Here is a 26,949-nt window from a genome sequence, read left to right on the forward strand (position 1 = left end):
TTTCGCCACCCCCTGAGAAAGTACAAACAATACTAAACCTACCCAGATCTGCATCATTCAAAGAGCTCTGGCACTTTCTGGGGACGGTTAATTATTATCGCTGACATCTACCTCAGGCTGCAGAGATTCAGGCTCCACTGACGGATGCCTCGGCAGGCACCCATGCTTCTGGATATCGGCCCATTCCATGGACCCCTGCTATGACTCACTCTTTCACTGCCCTCAAGAAACTTCTTACCGAGGCCTGCACCATCGCGCATCTTCATCCCAATGCGCAGCTTTTCATCACCACAGACGCGAGCGATACTGCCATCGGCGCTGTCTTTAGCCAGACTATCGACGGCCAGACTTCGCCTCTGCAGTTCTTCTCACGCAAGCTCACCAATGCACAACAGAAATATTCCACATTTGACAGGGAGTTGCTCGCGGTCTACGAAGTGATGAAGTATTTTAAGACCGACGTTGAGGCATGCCCTTCCTATGTTTTAATGGACCACAAACCCCTGGCTGTGGCCATTACAAACCCGCCAGTGGACGCGCCTCCTCGCCACTTCAGATACATGGACTTCATATCTCAGTTCACCACCGATCTCAGACACATAAAGGGTGCTGACAATATAGTTGCTGATTTCCTTTCACAAGCTGACGCCATCCATTCGCTGTTAGACCTCTCTGAACTGCTTAACCTCCAACCTGCCAACTAGGACACACAAAACCTGATTTCAGACTCTACCTCTTCACTACACTTCGTCTGCACCACCTTCCATGGCATTTCTGGTGAGATCTGGTGCGATGACAGTACGGGCACGTTACACCCCCTTATCCCAACCACGCTCCACCAAGCTGTCTTCAACGCACTGCATAATTTAGCCCACCCTGGTGTTCGTGCATCTGCCTGCCTTGTAGTGGAGCACTTTGTGTGGAGAAATGTCAACAAGGATTACCAGCAATGGGCATGCTCCTGCATCGTGTGCCAATGATGCAAAGTACACAAGCACACTCCACCCCCCCCCCTCCATCGACCCCCCCCCTCCTCAGCGTCTTCACGATACCTCCTGGGCGTTTCCAGCACATTCCTATCTCTCGCCTATCGACCGAACAACTCGCTGGGTCGAGGCTGTCCCCCTCCCCAATATTATGGCAGAAACTGTTGCTCGAGCTTTCATCGAGTCATGGGTATTGCATTTCAGATGTCCAGCTATCATTACGACTGACAGGGCAGACAATATGAGTCGGCCCTGTTCAACGAGATTTGTAACATTTGAGGCATCTGGCGCATCCATACCACAGCATATCACCCACAAAGTAACAGGCTAGTTGAACACTGGCACTGCACTTTCAAGGTGGCTCTTTGATGCCACGACTTTGGACAGAGGCCCTTCCCCTTGTGCTACTCGGCATTCGTGCGATCTATAAGGAAGACCTCAAAGGCACAATAGCCGAGTTCATATACAGCCAGAACATTGTTCTCCCTGGCGAACTTGTGAGCTCTTCCACTTCTCTCCCTCAGTCTGACTTACCTTCCTTAGTGGACCGCATCAGATGCCACTTCATCAACCTCCATATTCCTCCACCCGCCAGCCATTCCAGCCCTAAGGTTCACATCCCGTAATCTCTGGACAATTGACAGTACGTCATGCTCCGAGATGACGCTGTCCACGCTCCCCTCCAACCTCCTTACACCGACCCATACCGAGTTCTCCAGTGCTCAGGCAACACCTACGACATCCAGATGAAAGATTCAGCTGTCACAGTCTCTATCAACAGACTTAAGCCTGCTCATGTCGAGCCTTCTTCTACCCTCCTTCAGGCCACGACAATGCCACTCACTGTCATGGCTCACAATGCTCCGATCACTCCCTCCAGGTCGGACTTAAACACTCAATCAGGTGACTTCCAACTCCAATCCTCGAGCTCTCCTCTGACATCGCCCCCTACTCTGGTCTCACGCACTCCGTCGAGTGACCCCATGCTCCCCACGTTGAACTTACCTACAATCACGCCCTTGCTGCCGGGCCCTTCACCGGTCCCTTTGACCTCTCCCCCATCGCCCGCCTCGCTCTGTCGAGGTTTCTCACGTCCCCCCCCCCTCCCCCCCCCCCAATCTTGAATGTGCCCTCGCTTGAGGTGTTTGTGCCTGTTCCCCCGGACATTATCCACAACATCTCTATAATACTACGCGATAATACACTGTTCATCATGTGTTTTCCTTCATCTGGTGCTCATGACACAACCTCCGCCATTGCCTGCCACCTGGTGAAATGTGTTCCCTTCTCGCCCGATGTCGACCTGGACATGCTTCATGTGTTCGCCATGCCCACTGGAGACATCGTCATCACCGCTCCGTTCCACTCACAAACCACCGGCCCACCTGTCGCCGCATGACCAGCACGCCCAGTACGATGCCTGGCGTGCTTCAACGACTTCCAGGTTTGGTGGCTGAACTTTCCTTCACGTCATCTACCCACGCGGCACCCTGCCGACGCTGTTGAGCAGACTGTGGTCCGGCTCCCGCGGACCACCCCTGCCGACGCCTTGGTCACCCCCCTCCCCCCTGGCCTCTCAAGAGTACTCCGTACTGTGGAGGGGGGCGGGGGGGGGGGGGGGGCTATGTGGTGCCATTGAGGTCGACACCAGCAACGATATACATTTTTCTCTAGACTCCCCGTCTTTGGATGCTAAGCTAAGATTATCTTTGCTCTCTTCCGCCATAACTAGTTCTCTGTATGCCTTGCTTGTGTAAAGAGGTGAATAAATGAACTACTACAAAATGAGGGTGTTGTTTAGTGTAACCGACCCGAACTTCCTCCTCACATCCAGTTCTGACTGTCAGTGGGACCCACCTGGGCATTGCTCACCATGCCCAGACCCGATACTGCTTGTTACCTTCATATTCACCATTGTGAAGGTAGGAGATGAGGTACTGGCAGAACTGAAGCTGTGAGGATGGGACGTGAGTCGTGCTTGGGTAGCTCAGATGGTAGAGCACCTGCCCATGAAAGGCAAAGGTCCCGAGTTTGAGTCTCGGTCCGGCACACAGTTTTAATCTGCCAGGAAGTTTCACCATTGTAGTTCCAGCCTGGTTATCCTTCCTCATGGGGGTGATGCAGCACTTTGTGCCTTCATTCTTTGGGGCATCTTGCAACACTGTGCCGTTACACCTTACTTCCTTTGCTGCTTTGTCTCTCCTCTTCCTTGCATTTTTTGCAGTGTACATCCCGGTACCTTCTAATACATGCCATTTATAGTCCTCTTGATGTTAGCTTCACATGCTCTTATGTGTGCTATGTATCTGGTAACATCATTCCCACTGTCTTGAGCTCCTGTCAGCTCTTTTTTTGTTTGCCCACTCCTCTTCACACTACGCATTACAAGCAGTTCTCATCTCCAGGGAAATCTGGCAGTCTCTCCTTGTGCTCCTCACACATGGATTTGCAGCCTACAGCTTCTGCTGCTACAGCCCACTGTCCACCCTCCAGGTGCAACTATGCTCATTCACATGCATCGCTTTCTATGTTGTTGTCCACAGCCTTTTGGCCTTCTGACTATCCTTCTTCTCAACACCTGCACCACTTTTCCTGCCATCCCAGGTTTCTTCTGGTCCTCTGGGAATGTTTTCTTCTTGTACTCAGGGCTCTCATGCTTTTCCTACTGGTGATCACTGCCCCACACAACTCTTCACCATTGCCTTACCATCATTATTTAAGCCCTATCTCCTGTTGGCCACCAGTGCATTGCTAGCATCATTACACATCTGACATTCATCACAGTGAGGGTGTCTTCTATGCCCTCGCCCATTTTTATCCGGGAGTAGCTCCTTCTTCAGTGTGGGGTCCACATCACACATGACTTCATGGCTTCTGGATGGGGGATTCTGCTTGACATACTCCTTAGACATGTACGTGCATCTGTGATGTGCTGCACTGGTTTTGTCCAGGTCTTCCATCTGCTAGTGCCACGATTAGCCATAGGACATTTTGCACCTTACCACTTGCTAAAGTTGGTTACTGGAATTCCCTCCAAGGAGCACCAGCTGGTTTTCACTGTCCTGTATCTGCTCTACATCTACATCTACATGATTACTCTGCAATTCACATTTAAGTGCTTGGCAGACGGTTCATCGAACCACAATCATACTATCTCTCTACCATTCCACCCCCGAACAGCGCATGGAAAAAACGAACGCCTAAACCTTTCTGTTCGAGCTCTGATTTCTCTTATTTTATTTTGATGATCATTCAACAAAATATTTTCGCATTCAGAAGAGAAAGTTGGTGACTGAAATTTCGTAAATATATCTCGCCGCGCCGAAAAAGTCTTTGCTTTAATGACTTCCATCCCAACTTGCGTATCATATCTGGCACACATTCTCCCCTATTACATGATAATACAAAACGAGCTGCCCTTTTTTGCACCCTTTCGATGTCCTCCGTCAATCCCACCTGGTAAGGATCCCACACCGCGCAGCAATATTCTAACAGAGGACGAACGAGTGTAGTGTAAGCTGTCTCTTTTGTGGACTTGTTGCATCCTCTAAGTGTCCTGCCAATGAAACGCAACCTTTGGCTCTCCTTCCCCACAATATTATCTGTGTGGTCTTTCCAACAGAAGTTGTTCGTAATTTTAACACCCAGGTACTCACAAGGGAACCTCCCCATCACACCCCCCTCAGATTTAGTTATAACTTGGCACAGGGGATAGGCCTTGATAAACTGAACACAGATCAATTGAGAAAACAGGAAGAAGTTGTGTGGAACTGTGAAAAAATAAGCAAAATATACAAACTGAGTAGTCCACGGGCCACATACGCAACATCAAGGAGAACGTGAGCTCAGGAGCGCCGTGGTCCCGTGATAGCGTGAGCAGCTCCAGAAGCAGAGGTCCTTGGTTCAGGTCTTCCCACGAGTGAAAATTTTACTTTCTTTATTTTTGCATAGTTATTATCTGTCCGTTCATTCATTGACGTCTCTGTTCACTGTAATAAGTTTAGTGTCTGTGTTTTGCGACCGCATTGCAAAACCGTGTGATTAGTAGACGAAAGGACGTGCCTCTCCAATCGGAACCAAAAACATTTGATCACAAGGTCATAGGTCAACCAATTCCTCCACAGGAAAACACATCTGATATATTCTATACGACACTGGTGACGCCATGTGCGTCACATGACAGGAATATGTTGTCGACCCACCTAACTTGTACACTTGGCGAATGGGCAAAAAGATTCTTCTACCTTGCCCGATTTAGGTTTTCTTGTGGATGTGATAATCACTCCCAAAAAAGTGATGAAAACATAAGAGTTTGTCACATAAACTGAAAATAAAAAACTAAAGTTTTCACTCGATGGAAGATTTGAACCAAGGACCTTTTGTTCTGCAGCTGCTCACATTACCATGAGACCACGGCAGTCCTGCGGTCCCAGTGTCCTTGATGTTGCCTAACTTCCCTTGAACTACTCAGTTTGTATATTTTGCTTATTTTTTCACAGTTCCACACAACTTCTTCCTGTTTTCTCAATTGATCTGTGTTCAGGTTTTCAAGGCCTATCCACTGTGCCAACTTATAATTAAATCTGAAGGGGGTGCGATGGGGAGGTTCCCTTGTCAGTTGAATTGACAGCCTCGAGAATTGTACTATTTATTGAGTAATCGAATTCCAATGGATTTCTTTTGGAACTCATGTGGATCACCTCACACTTTTTGTTATTTAGCGTCAACTGCCACCTGCCACACCATACAGCAATATTTTCTAATTCGCTTTGCAACTGATACTGGTCTTCAGATGACCTTACTAGATGGTAAATTACAGCATCATCTGCGAACAACCTAAGAGAACTGCTCAGATTGTCACCCAGGTCATTTATATAGATCAGAAACAGCAGAGGTCCCAGCACTGCTCCTTCAAGGACTGCTCCTCACCACCAGCTGACCCACTCCAATGGGGCTTCGTCCAGCCACAATGCCTATTCTACATTACTTGTTTCCTTATAGGTTTGCTTGAGACCAGTATTTGCATCACAACCTCAGGTCCAAGATTCCAGGGGATAGGGTTGCAGCTACCCTGAGCTCCCCATTACCTTGGACATCTCCTGTGTCAATCCGTGGAAGGTTCACCTTCTGTGTGGCCACCCACTGTCTCACTGTCTTCAAGTTCACACCATGGTATTCCCCCACAGGGAGAAGGGATGCAGAATCTGTAGCCACCGTCAAGATGGCTTCACCAGCTCTTCCTTAAAGGCAAGTGATATTACATCTGGTCATATGACAGTTTCAAGAACTACACATGCAGCCTACGGACAGCCTGATTTCAGTACCTCAGGCACTTGTATATCCAAAGACATTCACAATTATGACAAGTGCATCACATGTTATGGACACTTCAGTGTAGATCACTAACAGGTGCAACCAGAGGGCACCATTACTGCCTATGTGCGGTGCATGCATCGGCAATGGCAGTGCTGCAACCGAGGGGACTAGTTTGCATCCAGAAGTCACTTGCCTGCCAAGCAACATGGATATCTCTCTGCCTGCTGCATATTGAAATCACAGCTCAACCTCCAGCAGACAGTCTCTTCAGAGCTCCAGGCTTAATGCCGACCACTTCGAGAGGCCCACCTGTTGCAGCTCTCACCAGCTCCTGCCGAGCCCCTGCAGGGCTGCTGTTGAGCCTCTGCAGAGCTTACGCCAGCCGTTCCCCACAGCCATGCCTTCTCGAGCTCATTAGCTCCTCCAACTGACAAACCAGCCTGGGGACCTCATCTGCACCGTATTGTGAAATCACTCCAGTAGCCATTGGGGGTAAAACTAACCCAGTAAGACTTGTGCCCAGTGCTGACCATTGTGACCAGTCTGCATAATGTTTGAACTGTGCTTAATTGTATGGTCTCTAATAAAGTGTACTGACTACTCAACCTGAGATTCATCATTTAGTCATCCATTATTTTAGTGCAGCTTTATGGCTAAATATATAAAACATGGCTCCTCTAGAGACTATGAAGACAAGATTAGACTAATTACAGAGTGCACAAAAGGATTTAAGCAGTCATTCTCTCCACTCCTCCCAGCAACTGCAAGAGAAAGAAGCCCTAATTCATGGTACATGGGAAGTACCCTCCACCATGTATGTAACAACGTGCAGGTCGCCTAAGTGGCGTCAACTCGAAAGACCTGCACCAGGCGAACGGTCTACCCGACGGGAGGCCCTAGCCACATGACATTTCATTTCATTTCAGTTCTATGCTACAAATGGCTGCAGATACTGATGTAATCCATTTTGGTAATTTCTGAAGATCGGTACCATTACTTTCATTTTTCCACGAATCATAAGAAATCATACTGCCTGAAGTTTGTATCTGCTAATATATAAGATTATTTCGAACTGAAATGAAAGGAAAGCCTTGCAGAGCACAAAACTGGTGTAATAACATATGGACTGACACTAAAACAACATAGAGTAACTAGTATTTTAGTTATGAAAGTAAAATAATTAAAGGGTCAAGCTAAACAAGAAGATAACAGCAGTGGCCTAATAGTCAATTATGATATCTGGAATAACTCTGCACATACATGAATAATTTTTGAGAATGAAAAAAGTGTCACTTTTTAAACCATTTCTCATCTTACAGTGCCATTATGAGGTGACAATGAAAGTATTTTACTTTTTATGTATTAAAAGTCTGTTTTACCTATTCCAGTATCAACTACCGCAATCAGCAATCTTATACCTCAAAACGAACCAATACTAGCAACTTAGTCATGAGCGCAGGATTAATGATTACCTCGCGCATTACAAAATACACAACCAGCAAAGATAGTATTCCATAATACTGTAATTATTAATAGAATCCATAACTGAACTATTTTGTAATACACTCACTGCAGGTTTGCTGCGATCCACCATACGAAGTCCTTGGTCAGAAACCTCTAGGATACAGGAGTGTGGCTTGTGCTTTGGTGTATTCCCACTGCCCACTATCTTTTTCACTGCCTGGCACAACACTGAATTGCCTTTGTGGCACTTTGTTTCAACTGAACCAAGGTAACCCAGCAAATAACGTTCTCGTTTAACTTTTGGTGTGCTGGGATCAAAATCACTATAATCCACATCAACTGCATATGCTGAAGGGAAAATACCTTGCCTTCCAGATCTCAGATTTACACCTGTAAAATAATATAATAATCTTAATTATAATTACAGCTAAGAATGATTATTATAAAAATTTTAAAGAAAATTGTAGCAGTGAACAATTTTAATAAATATACCCCGGAGAAGAGTATCCAAAACCAAAAACAATTCTGCCCATGTTGATCAACTTCTTCTTAACAAAATACCACAAAATATAAACAAGCTGCCAGACAACAAAATTGAAATGGTGATGGGAACTTGATGAAAAAGATAGCCCCTCTATAATGTTGAGTTCATTGTATGGCAGGGTAAATTACATAATAATTTAAATGTGATATGACCCAAATGTTGTATAATTAAAGCAATATAACATGTAATGTTCAAGTAACATTGTGATCAATTTATTTTCCTTAAAGAAATGACTTTTACTCTGATCATGTCTCATGCAACAGCAATTTTATCTCCAGACAAATAAATGGATTTGATTATATTCTAAGCCTGTTAATGAGCTGGAGTTTGACAGTTCTATAATAGAGAAAAGCAATCTTACGTTAAAAGGTGAACCAAAATTATGTTCATTGTTTCATAGATAAAATTATTCATGTGAAAAGTTAGACACAGTAAAACTGGTATTGATAGAAGTAGAAATTAAATGTGAAAGAAAGAAAAAATCACCAAACATTAAAAATTTTCAATTTGCACACATTATGTCACATGGCACATATCAGCTGATAATCAAACCCATCACAATGTAATACACTGTAGCATTAGCTATGACTGTGGATGAACAAATGATATGAGGATTGTCTTCACATTTACTGTATGGCAGTACCAACTGTGGTTTCTTATTTCATCCTTTGTGTGTCCATTTGCTTGTAGTTTGGGCTGTGTAGTACTAACAGTGTGACTAAGAAAATGGGCAAAAATGGGGAGCAAAAAGCATTCTGTGTTCTTGGTTTTCACAAAATAGTTCAATTGCTATGATGTCTTATCATTTCTGGACTAAATCCATGATATATCTGCACAGGACAAGTAATTTGGAAAGAATAAACAAGCTGTATTCATAAGAGTGTGTTTTCATTAATAGCTGTAAGAGGAATTGTGCACATCCATGGAAGATTCTTAACAAGCCCTCACAAATCCATGCACTAATTAGCTGAGATTTGGTTGTGCTATAGAAAACAATTTCGAATGTGTTACAGAGATGTTTGTTGATGCATTTGAGACAGGCTGCAAGAATATTGTCAAAGATCTTTGTGTCTGAATATTGTCAAAGGCCTTTGAGTCTTCTTGTTTTATGTATTCATTGTCAAAGGCCTTTCAGTCTTCTTGCATGTATATATTCAGAGTAGTAGAAGGAGATGGTTTCTGTGGAAAAATAGATTTTAATGATAATATGACTTTGCTCATTTCCAACTGGAAGACACACATAACATATAGATTTGAGGATGAGAAAGTACTGACCTGTTCTTGGGACATAAACACAGTTCACCAAAACTCAATATGTTTCTTTAAATTCCAGCCAAAATGCTTGTATGCCATTTTTCATTGTTGAAATCACTGACATAGTCCAAAAACCTAACATGCTACAATACCTCTTCCCACAGGTGAAAGAGGGCAGAAATAATGCAATAGCTGTCATGTTATTTCCAGTCTCACCTCTTATGTTATCCTCTTACAGAATTTTATAAAGAATGATGTGTCTGTATTGTAAGTTATTTGTCCCTAAAAGCAGCTAAATTGAGGATAAAACTGGAAAAAAATCATAAGAGAAGGGTAAGGAATCTACAGACAAAGGTACAGGCACTTTGATAAGCTTCTCAGTTTAAGGGGGGGTAGGACGTCAAATGGGCCAACTTGGAGCAGGAAAGGCATCACAAGACATTCCAATTTCCAGTGTCTGTACTTTTACAAATAAATTCATAAAACTTAGTTAGCATGACCAGGAAGGATTCATGATTCACACTCATTGTAGTGGAAGTTGGGAAACATAACGAACTAATTTTTTTTACGTTTGAAATTTCATCATTTTTTCACTTACTAATGGCTGCATTTGTTGCTATAGGTACACTTTTCTTCATAAGTTAGAGAGATTCTTCGATGACTTTTGCATAGCATACATACCATACTTACAGGTGTATGAAACTCTAGAATTTATTTAATTTATGAAAAAACTAATGATCTGTTGTATTTTAAACTTCATGTTTAGAAAAAACACAAATTTTGTAGTTAATTACCTCAATTTTTACCACAGCTTTTAATATATTTGGAAAATTCTAGAGTTTCATACACCTTTAAGTATGGTTTGTATGGTGTGCAAAATTCATCGAACCATCTCTCTTACTTATGAAGAAAAGTGTACCTATAGCAACAAATGCAGCCATTTGTAAGTGAAAAAATGATGAAATTTCACACGTTAAAAAAAAAAAAAATAGTTCGTTATGTTTTCGAACTTCCACTGCTATGAGTGTGAATTCTGAATCCTTCCTGGTCATGCTGACAAAATTTTATGAATTTATTTGTAAAAGTACAGACAGTGCAAATTAAAATGTCCTGTGGTGCCTCTCCTGCTCCAAGTCAGCCCGTTTGACGTCCTACTCCCCTTAAGGTTGACACAAGGAGCTGTATTGATGAACAACAACAGGAGCATTCCTCCACCAGTTAGAGTAGTGAAGACTTCCCTGTAATGACTGAAAATAACATGAGATCTAGGACAGACAAACCACTGCCAGATAAATGAGAATGATAATAAGTTGGAATAATTCTTCATAAAAATGATGATGATTATCTGTGAAAAAGTGGAAATGCCATAATACTGGAAGGTAAGAGTGGCACTAATTAAGTAATGCAACGCTTTTTTCCTGAAAGCAGGTTGGTTTTCTTCAGGATTCCATTACACCATATTATTCCCCACTTTTTTGGCTACAAAATCCTATGTTTCTAAATATTCTCCATTCTATGTGAAGGCCTTACGCTGCCTTACTGGTTGGGCTGTATGTCTGTATAGAACCTCTCTACTGGTCAACATTGGAGCCAACATTTTGTCACATCAATAACCTCTCAACCATCTGTGTACTGCTTCCCACTATGTGCATCCTTCATTGTACCCAACAGATGGAAGTTACATGGTATAACATCTGGGCTGTAGGGTGGAAGAGGAAGAACAGTCCAATGAAGTTTTGCAAGCTCCTATTGGGTATGCAGACTTGTGTCAGGCCTTGTATTGTCATGGAGAAGGAAAAGTTCATTTGCATTTTTGTGGTGATGAACATCATGGAGTTCTTTCTTCAGTTCCCTGATGGTAGCAGGTAGCACAGTACATTTCAGAGTTGATTGTTGCACCATGGTGGAGGACATCAAACATAATAACCCTTTCAAAATGCCAGAAGACCATCATCATGCCAGACTTCACAAAAACCTCACTAGGATACCAGCTAATCCAGGAGGAACTTTAAGGAAAGAGGGTGAGGAGTATACAAGGACAGCACATGAAATGCTGGAAGTGCTCCTCAAGACACATTTTCGTCAGTATACTCTGACAGACAACATAGACCAGAATGAGATCCCTGTGAGAGATATCGGTTTTCAGGTATTCGAAGGGAGAACTGGGAATCTGCCATAGAATGTGTTGACCATAGTAAAATCCAATGGGTGGTGGGAACATTCCAACCATTCAAGTCACCAGGCCCAGATGGAATTTTTCCTGTGCTCCTGCAACAAGCAGGAGTGAACTTAATAAGATTCATATGCAGGTTATTTAGGGTTAGCCTAGCAGCATGAATCATTCCTAATGTCTGGAGGGCAGTGAAGGGTGTCTTCATTCTAAAGCCAGGGAGAATTGAACATGCCAAGCCCAAGGATATGAAACCAATCAGTCTGTCCTCCTTTCTTCTTAAAACATTAGAAAAACTGGTAAATGTGCATGTTAGGGAGAGGAGGTTAACTAGGGTCCCTCTACACATAAATCAACATGCATACCAACCACAAAAATCGCGTGAAGCTACACTCCACCAACTTGTTGGGAAGGTGGAGAAAGCACAACACTTTCAGGAAATAGCTCTCTGCATTTTCTTGGACATCGAAGGGGCTTTTAGCAACATGGCCTTTGAATCCATGGTTAAGGCAGCAGAGGTACATGGCTTGGAGACCACCATTTGCAGGTGGATTAGAGACAGGCTTAGTGGTAGAAAGGTAGAAGCCATCATGATGCAAGAAAAAATGGTAATCATCACCACCAGAGGCTGTCCACAAGGAGGGGTCTTGTCCCCTCTACTGTGGAACATTGTGTTGAATGAACTCATTGTAGAATTAAACTCTAGACAGTACTTTTGCCAGGGATACATAGATGATCTTGTCTTAGTAATACTTGACAAATTTTCAAGTACAGTCAGAGCTATGGCACAAGGACCACTGAACACTGTGCAAAATTGGTGCAGGAAACAGGATCTAAGGGTCAGTCCTAAGAAGACTGTTGTAGTACCATTTATGAGGAAGCAGATCCAACACACATATTGGAATCTCTAACTTCTCAATGAAACTCTGCCAGTGAAGGGGATAGTGAAATATTTTGAGGTAACCCTGGGTGAGAAACTGTCATGCACCCCTCACGTAAGGCGCACCTGTTCCAGGCGAAAGGTACTCTCATGAGTACCAGAAGAGCTTGTGGTAAAAACTGGGGCTTAAGCCTTGAGAGTATGTACTGGATATACACGATGGTAGTAAGACCTATGCTCACTTACGGGGCTACAGTGTGGTGGAAAAAGGTAGAACAGCAGGTAGCAGCTAAGGAGCTTATTAAGGTGCAGAAATTGGCCTGCTTAGCCATTACAGGTGGAATTAGCAGCACACCTACTGCTGGGATGGAACTATGCTGAACATGCCCCCATTACACCTGTGGGTAAAGATGGAGGCAGCAGCTGGAGCACACAGGTAAAAGACTGGCAGAAAATGGAACTCAATGGGGTATCTACGATCTCACACTAAATACTGAGTGAGGTAGACATAGGTATGGTTGGGTAAATGCTGGCCAAGTATATAATAACTCCCAGCTGCTTCAACACACCTTTCAATGTAGTATTGGAAGTAGAGAGCTCTGGGAGAACAAATTTTGACACCATACTTGGGACATAGCCTGGTTCATTGTCAGTTCGAAAACAGACCAAGGTGTTGGGGCCAGGGATATACAAAGTGCAGCCAAGGCTGGAGAGTACAATCTCTCTAGGGAAGATGGCCACTGTGTTTCAAGCAGAAATATCTGCTAACAGGGTGTGTGTGGAGGATAATTTTCAGAGGTGCTACAGAGGTCATAGCATTTTCATTTATTCAGACAGGCAAGCAGCCCTGAAAGCACTGGCAGCCTCTGCAATGAGATCAAAGATGGTGGCACAATGCCACAAAGTCCATATGGAGCTAGGGGAAAGCAATAGGATAAACCTATTGTGGGTTCCTGCTCACTGAGGGATTAGTGGTAATGAGCAAGCTGATAGGTTGGCCATTATAGGGGCAATGACACCATTTATTGGACTGGAGCCTGTCCTGACAATCACCAAGGCAATGATCAAAATAAAACCATGAGACTGGACAAGGAGACACATGTACGATATTGGGCTAAGGTCCAAAAGCAAAAACATGGCAAGGTACTAATGCCAAAGCCATGTTCTAAGAGAAGTCTCTCAATCCTGGGATTGAACAGGAGAAAAATGAAACTCATGGTTGGACTATTGACAGGCCATGGGAATTGCAAAACACACCTACATACAAAGGGGGTAATAGAAGAAGACCCCAAATGTAGGATATGTGCTATGGGTGAGGAAATCGCATCACATTTGATCTTTGAATGTGAGACATTGGAGATTAAAAGACACAGAATTTCAGATCAACCAGGTCTGAAGAAATTGTGTCTAGCAAAGCACTGGTAAAGGATATCCTTACACTGTTAAAGGGCATTGGTTGGCTTTACCAGAGACACAGGGAATGATATCACACAATAAACTCTGTTTCACTGTGGGCAGCAGTGGGCTTGACCAATGTTGTTTTTGCTTCCCTAATAAAATCACATCAAATCAGACCATCATCATGATTTTACTGGCTGAGGATGTGACTTTGAACTTTTTCTTTGGAGGACAGGTGGTGTGGCATCATTCCATGGACTGCTGTATGGTTTCCAGTTTGAAGGGATGAACCCATGTTCCATTGCCTGTGACAAAATATTGTCATGATCAGCCTCATAATGTGCAAGCAGTTTCACACAGATGATCCTTTGTTGCTCGTTATGCTCCTCTGTTAGGTGGTGAGGAATACTGTGAGTACACACCTTTGAGTACCCGAACTGATGGGCAAGTGTGACAGCATTACTAACAGAGAGCTCCAATGTGTGGAAAGGTGTTTTATTGTAATCCAATGATCACCTCAAATGAGACTGTGTGCATATTCCAGCATCGTAGGAGTCACAGCTGTGTGCAGCCAGCCAGTGTGCAAGAGAGCCGATGGATTTGTATGAACTTGTTGCGGTGATGACAGATGCCTCACCCAATGCTTTCTTTCACTGACAAGTCTCTGAAGACATCCTGCAAGTGCCTATGAATATCTGTAGTGCTCTGGTTTTCTGCAAAAGGAAACTCAATGACAGCTCTCTGCTTGGGATGCACCTTAGTTGCAGATACTATTTTGAAGGCTATGTGTGGTACCACAACCTATTGAGACTTCATGAAACCACAGGGCTGATGCAGGAATATCCCACAACAAATTACAAATTTTTTCTATTGAAATTGGCTGAAAAAAAAGTTTTGTATTGTTTGTTGAATGTCCCTCTTAGTAATGATATGTAGGTATTACAAAAAGGAGATGAAATGGAGTGTGCAAATTATGGAGGTGTAATACTCTTAAACCAGAGGCATAAGATGTTTTAGGGCCTCTCCAAATTCAGTGTCTTCAATCAATAAATTTGGACAGAGACAGGTATGTATCAGTATGAATACCTCCTACAAAAGTTAACAACAGACTAGATTTCAATCCGGAGACAGGTCCCCCCCCCCTCCCCCCTCCCCCCCCCCCCCAAAAAAAAAACTGAATTTGGAATTGGTATACACCTATTTTCATTGATTTTAAAAGTGAACCTGGTAATGTTAATGTGAATAGGGAGAGATTATAAATTGCCTAAGGGTAAAGTATGTGTGAGACACAAAGAAAGGATTCAGGGAATATTGTCATAGATGGTGTATGGGAATTAAGTGGGCTACTCACACCAATGATGCAGACATAATAACAAGAAGTCAGAAGGCAATGGGTTAGTCATTTATTGCATTACAACATGCTGATGAGACTATGGGACTGACTATCAGTGAGTCTAAGACTAAATACACAATCTCAGTAACTATATCTGATTGGAATTTGAGAAAGCTGAGCAGTACAGACATCTGGGATCAATCATGGTCATATATGAAATTAAGCAATAACTAGTGGCACTTAATAAAGCTTATTGTTTCCTAACAAAGTTGCTGTCCTTAAAGCTATCTTGCACCACTAACTAAATTAATCTTCTATAAATTACTTACACAACTATAGCTCACTTAAGGCCTCAGAAACTTGGCCACTAACACTAAGGAATATCAAAATGCTGGACGCCATTGGCAGTGAGGTACTCCATATGATAACAGACAACTGCTGCAAAGGAGGAAGATGAAGAAATTATAATAATGAGCTTTCTACCATATATATATATAGATCCACAAATCAGAAAAGTAGTAAAATCAAGAAGCATAAGATGGGCTGAGCATCAATACCTACACCTACACTCTGCAAGCCGCCTTACAGTGGGTGATAAAGGGTAGGGTATTTCTGGTACCACTACCATTTCATTTGGACACTTTCTAGCTGTTATGTTTTTCTTCCCCCCAAAATTATTATTATTTTATTTTTCAAATTCAGTGATAATTTCAATAATTTCAGTACTATTATTTATAGGACCTATGCACAATACCTAAATATTTTGAATATTTACTCAAGGCTTATCTACTTAACTTCATCATCTATAACATTCCTCTGGTATCAGGAGTTAATGAGCTAGTAGGTTACCTAAATATGTGCTAATTATGAAACATTAGTAATCTCAAGGTTCATTGTCATTGTTAATTTGTAAACATATACCTTGTTATTGACTTCCTGATAAAGTAGATGAAAATGATACATAAATAAGGCAATGAATGACAAAAATATGTTATCTACACTTGCATTCATTTAATCATGGAATAATTAAGGTCCTCATTTAAAACATTGTTACTCAAATATAATCACAGATTTAGGCAAACTAGCCAGTGTTATTCCATAAAAATTGTTGTTGTTTCTAAAAGTCCTTTTTAAATTGAATTTACCTCAGCTATTCAGTTATTCAGAAACTTAAAAGGTCTAGCAAACAACAGTAGCTAAATTTAGATCTAATGATTGTAAACTTGTAAAAGTAGCTTGTTGGAAGCCATTTTATGACAGTTTGTGGTGAGTTTCAAAGGAGCAAGACCTATGTTCGCTGAAACATATGTATTTTCTTGCAAAACAAAAAATGGGATTGGGAGCTTCCTCATCTGGCGTGATATTTCTCAGAACTACCTCCAATCTTTCATAAATTTCCACTGTGGGAAACATGTTTTTGATGAAATTCACAGCCTCACGTATTTTGGAGCAACACAACTATTTGTGGTAACAGACAGATATGTTTTGCCGAGAGTATGACCTGATCATCATTTGTAGGTTAACACCTGCTTACCTTGTCAGTCAGCTAAACTTGGACACTACATCCACAAGCCTCCCAGTTCCTTTTGAAAACCAGCATGCTGCATTTTTCATGTCCACATAGACCTCATAATGCCACTACACTCGTTGCAAGAATTCAAATATATTTTCAAGGCTTTGACAAATTTATGTGCTGGGTCAAAGCCACACATATTATGAACATTCCTGCAGAGGCAGTTGCATGAGCCTGTTTGGATACATGTATCTCAAGGTTTGAGTGCCCAACAGATGCAATGACAGATCAAAGCTGACAATCTGAGTCCTCTTTGTCCTGCAAACTAGTTACTTTATGTTGGTTCACTCATCATCATTCTATCAGCTGCCATGTGGCGAGCAATGGCACAGTGGAGCACTAGCGCAGGACACTGAAGTCAGCATTAATGTGCCAAAAGTCTTCCTGGTTGACCATCTTGACACTGATGTCATCTGGGCTGTGGACTGCATTCAAAGTCAGCCTCAGTGCTTCAGAAGCAGAAATAGTGTGCGTTGTAATCCTTTGGCTTCTGTCAGACTTTTTCTACATTACATGCAACAAGAAGGTCACTGTGAAAGTCCTTGCTTATCGGTGCTACAAATGAGGAATTGCATTTCAAATTTCTGACCTTCAACAGTCTCTTACTATGCAAACTCACACATTTTTATTCATAAAGACCCCACTCACTGCACCCATGTCATGCTCTTCACAGATGTCATTAGAGTATCCTTGCAACTGCCTTACACTGGTGCCTTTCCAGTCCTAGAAAGAGATGCTCACACAATTACAATCTTAATTAATGCCAAACCAAACATGATTTCCACTGAGTGGGTAAAAACCGCATACCTGCTTCCATCAGATGACACTGTGCAATGGCAACCTCCCAACTGGCTGATGCCTGCTTCTAAACCTTCCCTTGCTGACCAGGCCTCCATTCTGCCAGCCCCACCCACCTCCTGCCATTATTATCAATGGAGTCAGCTGCCACAGTTGTTCACACACTCATCACCAACAAGTGCTCTTACTCGACAGTACTGGTGCCGGTCCATGTGAGAGCAAGCAGGACAATTCAATTCAGCCTCCCTTTCATCCCATGAGCTCCACTTTGCAGGAGGAGGGGGGGAGGGGGGAAGGGAGACTTACTTGGTGATGTAAGTAGTAAAGCTGTAATTGGAAGTGTGGACTATCTTTGTGCCACTTGATGGATGATGTAGCAGCATCTTTGGTTATGTTTAATGACTTTCTTTGAGTTATCTCCCTAGTTTTCTCCTGAGTTTTTGTTTCTTGATTTTTGCAGACTGAAATAATAATGTGTATAGGACTTACAACACCTTTATTCAACTGAGGATAATAGTATCCATAGATTTATTTAAATTTATTGGTTGGTTTATTTAAATAAATATTGATAAAAAACAAAGATACTGTAACTTACCAAAAGAGAAATCGTTGGTCTGTTGATAGACACAATAAAAAACACACAAACACACACAAAACTTTCAAGCTTTTGCAACCCAAGGTTGCTTCATCAGGAAAGAGGGAAGGAGAGGGAAAGACGAAAGGATGTGGGTTTTAACGGAGAGGGTAAGGAGTCATTCCAATCCCAAGAGCCGAAAGACTTACCTTAGGGGGGAAAAAGGACATGTATACACTCGCACACACACACACACACACACACACACACACACACACACACACACACACACACACACACAGAGAGAGAGACACAGGCAGACATATGTAAATGCAAAGAGGTTGGGCAGAGATGTCTGTCAAGGTGTATGTACAGAGGCAAAGATGTTGTTGAATGACAGGTGAGGTACGAGGGGTGGCAACTTGAAATTAGTGGAGGTTGAGGCTGGTGGGTAACGGGAAGAGAGAGTATATTGAAGGGCAAGTTCCCATCTCCGGAGTTCTGATAGGTTGGTGTCAGTGGGAAGTATCCAGATAACTCGGACGGTGTGACACTGTGCCAAGTTGTGCTGGCCATGCACCAAGGCATGTTTAGCCACAGGGTGACCCTCATTACCAACAAACACTGTCTGTCTGTGTTTGTTCATGCAAATGGACAGATTGTTGCTGGTCATTCCCACATAGAAAGCTTCACAGTGTAGGCAGGTCAGCTGGTAAATCACGTGGGTGCTGTCACACGTGGCTCTGCCTTTGATCGTGTACACCTTCCGGGTTACAGGACTGGAGTAGGTGGTGGTGGGAGGGTGCATGGGACAGGTTTTACACTGGGAGCAGTTACAAGCGTAGGAGCCAGAGGGTAGGGAAGGTGGTTTGGGGATTTCATAGGGATGAACCAGGAGGTTACAAAGGTTAGGTGGACAGCAGAAAGACACTCTTGGTGGGGTGTGGAGGATTTCATGAAGGATGGATCTCATTTCAGGGCAGGATTTGAGGAAGTCGTATCCCTGCTGGAGAGCCACATTCAGAGTCTGATCCAGTCCCGGAAAGTATCCTGTCACAAGTGGGGCACTTTTGGGGTTCTTCTGTGGGAGGTTCTGTGTTTGATGGGATGAGATAGTGGCTCTAGCTATTTGTTTCTGTACCAGGTCGGAAGTGTAGTTGCGGGATGCGAAAGCTGTTTTCAGCTTATTGGTGTAATGGTTCAGGGATTCAGGACTGGAGCAGATTCATTTGCCACGAAGACCTAAGCTGTAGGAAAGGGAACGTTTGATATGGAATGGGTGGCAGCTGTCATAATGGAGGTACTGTTGCTTGTTAGTGGGTTTGATGTGGACGGATGTGTTAAGTGGCCATTGGACAGATGGAGGTCCATGTCGACGTCCCATGAAAGAAGGAAATATAAAAATATAAAAATACTCAGGGAAAAACTGGAATACCACACTGTAAGTGATTTAGGAATGGAATAAATAGGAAGTGCACAGAAGGCAAAGTGAAATGACCATGATGAAGCTGAAATTCAATGGTCGTTGGAAGGGGTTTGTCAGCTTACAGAAAAGCCAAAACAATCTTGAGTGAAATTAAAAACAAGGACATCAACATTAAGAGTGCAATGGGAATTCCACAGTTCAGTGCAGTTCAGTGCAGAGGTGAGAGTTGATATATGGAAAGAGTACACTGAAGGCCTCTCCAAAGGTGGATAACATGTTTGAAGAAGTGATTGAGCAAAAAAGGGCAGTTGATATGGAAGCCAATATTAGAGGCAGAACTGAACAGAGATTTGAAGGGCTTGTGGTGAAATAAGGCAGAAGGGATACATAACATCCTCTGGTATATCTGAAATCACTTGGAGTAGCAGTAGCCAAGTGACTTGAAGTTGGAATGTAGAATCTGTAAGTCTGGAAATATCCCATCGTACTTTTGGAAAAATATCATCCACACAGTCCTGAAGATAACAAGGGCAGGTAAGTGCAAGAGCTATTGCACATTCAGATTAATGGATCATGCATCCAATTTGTTGATAAGAATAATATACAAAAGAAGGAAAAGGAAATTGTGGCTCTGTTAGATGATTATCAGTTTGGTTTTTGAAATGGTAAGGGCACCAGAGAGGGAGTTCTGACATTGTGACCGATAATGGAAGCCAGATTAAGAGAAGTCAAGACACAGTGAAAATGATTGGTTGACCTGGAAAAAGTATTTGGCAATGAACCTAGAGGGATCAATAAAAATGGAAGACCAAAAACTAAGTGCTTGGACTGAAAAGACTGTAAGACAGGGATGTAGTCTTTCCAATCCATGCATCAAAGAAGCAATAGTGTAAATAAAAAGGTTCAATAGTGGGATTAAAATTCAGGGTGGAAAGTTATTAATGATAAAATATGCAGCTGACACTGCTATTCTCAGTGAAATTGAACAAGAATTACAGAACATGTTGAATGGTATGCACAGCATAACGAGTACAAAATATGGACTGAGGGTAAACCAAAGCAAGACAAAACTAATGAGAGGTAGTAGAAATGAAATTAGCTGTAAACTCAACAACAAAATTAGGGATCATGAAGTATATGAAATTAAGGAGGTCTGTTACCTCAGAATCAAAACAGTACATAATGGACCAAGCAAGGCATAAAAAGTAAACTATCACAAGCAAAGAAGGCATTCCTGCCCAAAAAGAAGTCCAATAATATCAGAAATCAGCCTTAATGAAAGTTTAATGGCCTGACCATAGATGGCCTCTGCGTTATTCTCTGCCAGTGGCATCAATGGGTGCGGTATGGAGGAGCATGTGGTCAGGACACTGCTCCCGCAGTTGTTGCTATGTTTCTAGACTTTGGAAGTGCTATCAGTCAATCAAGTAGCTCCTCAGTTGGCCTCACGAGGCTGGGTGCATGCTGTACCAGTCTTCCCAGCAAGGAAAAATCCCTATAAGTACCAGAAAGTGAATCTTGATCCCCTGTATGGCAGTCAGCCATGCTGACCACACATCTATTGACCTTAATATGAAGAAGACATTTCTAAGAATGTATGTTTGTAGCACAGGGTTATACGGTAGTGAATCATGGACTATGTTCACTGTGGTTGTACCTACAGTACAATTACCTGTATCAAAGAGGCACACAAGCTGCCTCACCTGAACAAAGTCCATCTTTCATGTGGATGCTTACTATAAAGTCTATATAATATTCTTTTGGCTTATTTTTGCAGAATAAATGATTTGTTGCCCCACAAGATTATCATGTAACGCAGCAGGAGATGAAACTGTTCTTGTCTGGATGACCAGACAATGAAAATATTACAGAGAAAAAAGAAGATTTAACTAAGTTTCCTGACCAGCTTATCAATGTCTTGATTCCATTTTAACTTACTGTTCATTTACACACCAAGAAATTTAAAAAATGGAGTTTATCCTTCACATGATCAATGGTATTATGAGCCCTGTAAATTACTGTTATTTATTTAGCACTGCACAAGACAGGATTTATTAAGATTAAGACTTAACACAAAAATCAGCCATTAAGCTCTGCTTATATTCCTCAGAATACAGAGCACTAGCTTGTGAGATTGGGAAATGAGACAGACCCAGAAAAATCTGAATGTCATTTCCTGCTACTTTGAATATGTGCTTGCTGTGATGGTGTCTAGAGATTGGTTTTCATGCTATCTATCTGTATTTAAAAAACAAATCTACAAAGTAAAGAGGTATGATTCAAGCAACTAAAAAGTGACTGGATATTTACAGATTTCCAAGACATTGTTTCTCACAAGCAACTTCTAATCAAATTGTGTGCCTATGGAGCAGTGGCTTAGCGAATATAAGTGAGACCCAGGGTACAACACTTTATTGGTGACCCTCTTCCCCCCATCAGTGGCCAAGTCACATAACTGTCTTCCTACAACCCTTCTTGGATGCCTGGGACATGACATTACTGACACTACACTTTATTGGTACCCATACCCCCACCAAATACACATATAGTAATACAATATACAGAATTTGCTCTAACAACAATGCAATTCCTGGAAAAACTTGTTTTTTCTTGGAGAGCTTTTGGTGCCTCTCAGAATGTGGTACCTGGGGCATGATAGACCTAGAACCCATTGAAATCAACTCCCCCCCCCCCCCCCTCTCCCTATACCACTACTAAGCTGCTACAGAGTATTGCTTCAGTTGTGTGACTAGATCCATGATTTCCTGTCAGAAAGGAAGTAAAACAGAAGTGATATCTGGTAGTCTCCAAGAAAGTGTTATAGGGCTTCTGCTGTTCATAATCTATAAATGACTTAGAAAAACTTTTTTATTTTATCATGAAGAAATCCACAGGACAGCCTTGGGAACCCGCATGGCACCCTCCTATGCCATCTTTTTTATGGCCTATCTAGAGGAGACCCTCCTAGCCTCCCAAAACACCAAACCCATAATCTGGTTCAGGTTCATTGATGATATCTTCATGACCTGGACCCAGGGCCAAGACGCCCTACCTTCATTCCTTCACAACCTCAACACCTTCTCTCTCATCTGCTTCATGTGGTCCTCCTCAACCAGTATGCCACCTTCCTAGATGTTCACCTCCTCCCCTCTGGTCACTCCATCCACACCCCTGTGCACATTAAACCCACCAGCCACCAGCAGTACCTGCATTTTGACAGCTGTCATCCCTTTCACACCACAAAATGCCTCCCGCACCACCTGGCTATCTGGGGACTGTGTATCTGCAGAGACAAAAACTCCCTTGCTCAGTACACTCAGGGTCTCGCCAAGGCCTTCACAGGCTAGCTCTACACCCCAGACCTAGTCTTCAAACAGATCTCCCATGCCATTTCCCCTCACAACCCCAATCCTCCCACCACCCCCAAAAAATAACCACAAAGGAGTGTCCCCTTCATCACCCAATACCACCGCAGACTGGGACAACTAAACCACGTCGTTCACCAGGGCTTTGATTACCTATCATCATGCCCTGAAATGAGGGACATCCTACCTATGATACTTCCCATCACTCCTAAAGTGGTATTCTGTCACCCACCCAACCTCCACAACATCCTAGTCCATCCCTACACCACTCACAATCCCAACCCCTCGCCACAAGGATCATATCACTGTGGAAGAACCAGGCACAACACATACCCAATCCACCCACCCAGCACTTCCTATTCCAGTCCTGTCACAGATTTGTCCTACTCCATCGAGGCTGGGCCACCTGTGAAAGAACCATATCATTTATCAGCTCTGCTGCAATCATTACACAGCTTTTTATACTGGTATGACTATCATCCAACTGTCCACCAGGATGAACGGCCACCACCAAACTGTGGTCAAGAGCAAAGCAGACCACCCTGTGGCACAACATGCGGGTGAACATAACACACTTGATTTCAATGGCTGCTTCACTTCCCAAGCCATCTGAATCCTTCTGTCCACTACAGGCTTATCTGAATTGTTCAGATGGGAGTTATCCTTAAAACACATTCTCTGCTCTCATAATTATCCTGGCATCAACCTACAGTAATATACTGTCCCCACACCCTCCACCCAACAGTTTCCACCTCATCTGTCCTATCATCTCCTCCCCATTCTCATCTCCCAACCTGTTTATTTGCAGGCCTCTGCCAATGCATCTGCCTGTCTTTCCCTGCTGCTCTCCTTTTTTGTTCCTTTTTTCCCCACCTCCCTGCCCCACAACCTCCTGATGCTCCACCTGTTTGCAATCTAAAAGTCTTCAAATATGTCTGCTTGTGTCTGTATATGTGTCGATGGATATGTGTGTGTGTGCGAGTGTATATCCGTCCTTTTTTCCCCCTAAGGTAAGTCTTTCCGCTCCCGGGATTGGAGTGACTCCTTACCCTCTTCCTTAAAACCCACTTCCTTTTGTCTTTCCCTCTCCTTCCCTCTTTCCTGATGAGGCAACAGTTTGTTGCGAAAGCTTCAATTTTGTGTGTATGTATGTGTCTGTTTGTGTTTCTATCAACCTACCAGTGCTTTCGTATGGTAAGTCACATCATCTTTGTTTTTAAATATATTTTTCCCCCGTGGAATGTTTCCCTCTATTATATTGATATCATTTTTTTGTACAATTTTATATGTATTATTCTTTGTACTACTTAATGTAAAATTTTGTATGTTCCTTTTGCACAAATTGTTTCCCATAAATTTACCTGTACTTTTGGATAACATCCATACAATATTTATTGTCTACAGATGGATAAATATATAAAATGATCACCTAGGTAATGTCGTAGGGAAGGCAAACCAAAGACTGCATTTTATTAGCAGAACACTGAGAAGATTCAAGTCTGTTAAAGGGAGTACCTACACAAGTTTGTCTGTCCTCTGCTAGAATGTTGCTGGGCCATATTGGATTCTTTACAGACAGGATTGATGGAGAACATAAAAAAAGTGCAAAGAAGGGCAGCTCAGTTTGTGTTATCGTGAAAGAGGGGAGAGTGTAACAGGTTTGATAAATGAGTTTGGATGGCAATCATTAAACCAAAGAAATTTTTCATTGCAGTGAGATGTTTTCATGAAATGTCAACCACCAACTTTCTCCTCTGAATATGAAAATATTTTATTGTCACCAATCTACATATGCAGAAATGATTATCATAAGAAAATAAGAGAAATCAGAGCTTGTATAGAAAGATTTAAGTGTTTGCTTTCTCCACTGCTGTTAGAAAGTGGAATGTTAGAGATATACACTGGAGGTCATTCCATGAACCCTCTTCCATGCACTTAAGCATGAGCTGCAGAGTAGTCATTTAGCTGTTGATGCAGATGTGGATGTTGATGTAGAGATTACATCAACAGTGTAGCTCCTAATTCATTTTTTGTGACACAGGGCATATTAGAGCCAAATTATGAACGAAAAAAATCTGTGTGTAAAATGATAAAAGAAATCATTGTCAAGAGAGAGAGAGAGCGAACAGCAAAATTCCATGTACTGGTATGTGACCAGTCTCAGTAGCAGAAGAAGCAGCATGATCAAAAGCAGCAGAATCATCACTGGCAGGACCAACAGCTGAAACATCAACACATGCAGCAGAAATGGTTGCCTGTCCTGCATGCAAAGAAAGCAGACCCATTGTTTTTTATGGTGAGAGACACGAGAGAAAATGTTTCCAAGTTGCACAAAACATCACTCTCATGTGTTCAATACGAGTCTTCTATACCTCAAGCAATATTATCAACTAGTGTACTGGAAAAAGCCACTCCTAGCAAACATCATGCAAATGCAAGGGTGAGGAAATATCAAACTTTGTCATTATTCCACCAAAATATATGTAGTCTCAAGAATAAAATGGACCAGTTGCTAATAAATTTAAAAGATGAGTGTGAAAGTGAGCCAGCTATACTGTGGTTCTCAGAACATCATGTTATGAGTGGAATCCACATGTTACAATTTGAGAACTTGAGTTTAGCTGCACATTACTGTAGATCTATTATGAGAAAAGGTGGAGTTGCAATATTTGTAAAAAACAATGTAGTGCATAAATCTCTAGATTTATGCAAATACTGTGATGAACAGCATTTTGAGGTGTGTGGCATTGAGTTAACAGCAGACATTGCAACAGTTATTGTACTGGCTATTTAAAGGGCACCTGCTGGAAATCTGAATGTATTTCTGAGACAAATAGAATCACTTCTGTCCCACCTATGTAAGAAAGCTAAATAAACCATTGTTATGAGTGACTTCAATGAGGTCTTTTTACAGAAAATAGAAACAAAATGGACTTTTAACACCTGATGTATTGTTACAACTTAGTACCAGTGGTGGACACTCCAACTATAGTAGTTCTAATACTTTAATAGATAATGTATTTGTAGATAAGGATATAACAATTGATGTTAACTCAAAATTTAATATATTTATCAATGAAGTTACAAGTCTTTTTGAAGAAACCTTTCCAAAATAGTCAGTGAGAGAAAATCTGTTAAAATCTGCAAACGAGCCTTGGATTACTAAAGGCATCAAAACTTCTTGTAAAACAAGAAGATAACTATATGCAGCAGCCAAGAGATCAAATGATCCCAGTAGAAGTATGCACTATAAACTCTACAAAAAAGTTCTGAATAAGACCATTGTTGTTGTTGTTGTCTTCAGCCCTGAGATTGGTTTGATGCGGCTCTCCATGCTACTCTATCCTGTGCAAGCTTCTTCATCTCCCAGTACATCTACATCTACATTAATACTCTGCAAGCCACCCAATGGTGTGTGGCGGAGGGCACTTTACATGCCACTGTCATTACCTACCTTTTCTGTTCCAGTCGTGTATGGTTCGCGGGAAGAACGACTGTCTGAAAGCCTCTGTGCGCACTCGAATCTCTCTAATTTTACATTCGTGATCTCCTCGGGAGTTATAAGTAGGGGGAAGCAATATATTCGATACCTCATCCAGAAACGCACCCTCTCGAAACCTGGACAGCAAGCTACACCGCGATGCAGAGCGCCTCTCTTGCAGAGTCTGCCACTTGAGTTTGCTAAACATCTCCGTAACGCTATCACGGTTACCAAATAAGCCTGTGACGAAATGTGCCACTCTTCTTTGGATCTTCTCTATCTCCTCCGTCAACCCGATCTGGTACGGATCCCACACTGATGAGCAATACTCAAGTATAGGTCGAACGAGTGTTTTGTAAGCCACCTCCTTTGTTGATGGACTACATT

General features: G+C 42.4%; 1 protein-coding gene across 1 annotated transcript in view; it reads right to left on the reverse strand.

Annotated features, from left to right (window-relative positions):
- LOC124795610 (JNK-interacting protein 1) overlaps positions 1 to 26,949 on the reverse strand; it is a 359,281-nt gene that overhangs the window by 55,542 nt on the left and 276,790 nt on the right. Inside the window, exon 7 of the mRNA XM_047259681.1 lies at positions 7,873 to 8,156. Coding sequence (XP_047115637.1) covers positions 7,873 to 8,156 — 284 coding nt within the window. The remainder of the gene's footprint in view (positions 1 to 7,872; positions 8,157 to 26,949) is intronic.

This window comes from Schistocerca piceifrons, chromosome 4 (assembly GCF_021461385.2).
Source record: "Schistocerca piceifrons isolate TAMUIC-IGC-003096 chromosome 4, iqSchPice1.1, whole genome shotgun sequence".
Taxonomy (NCBI): Eukaryota; Metazoa; Arthropoda; class Insecta; order Orthoptera; family Acrididae; genus Schistocerca; species Schistocerca piceifrons.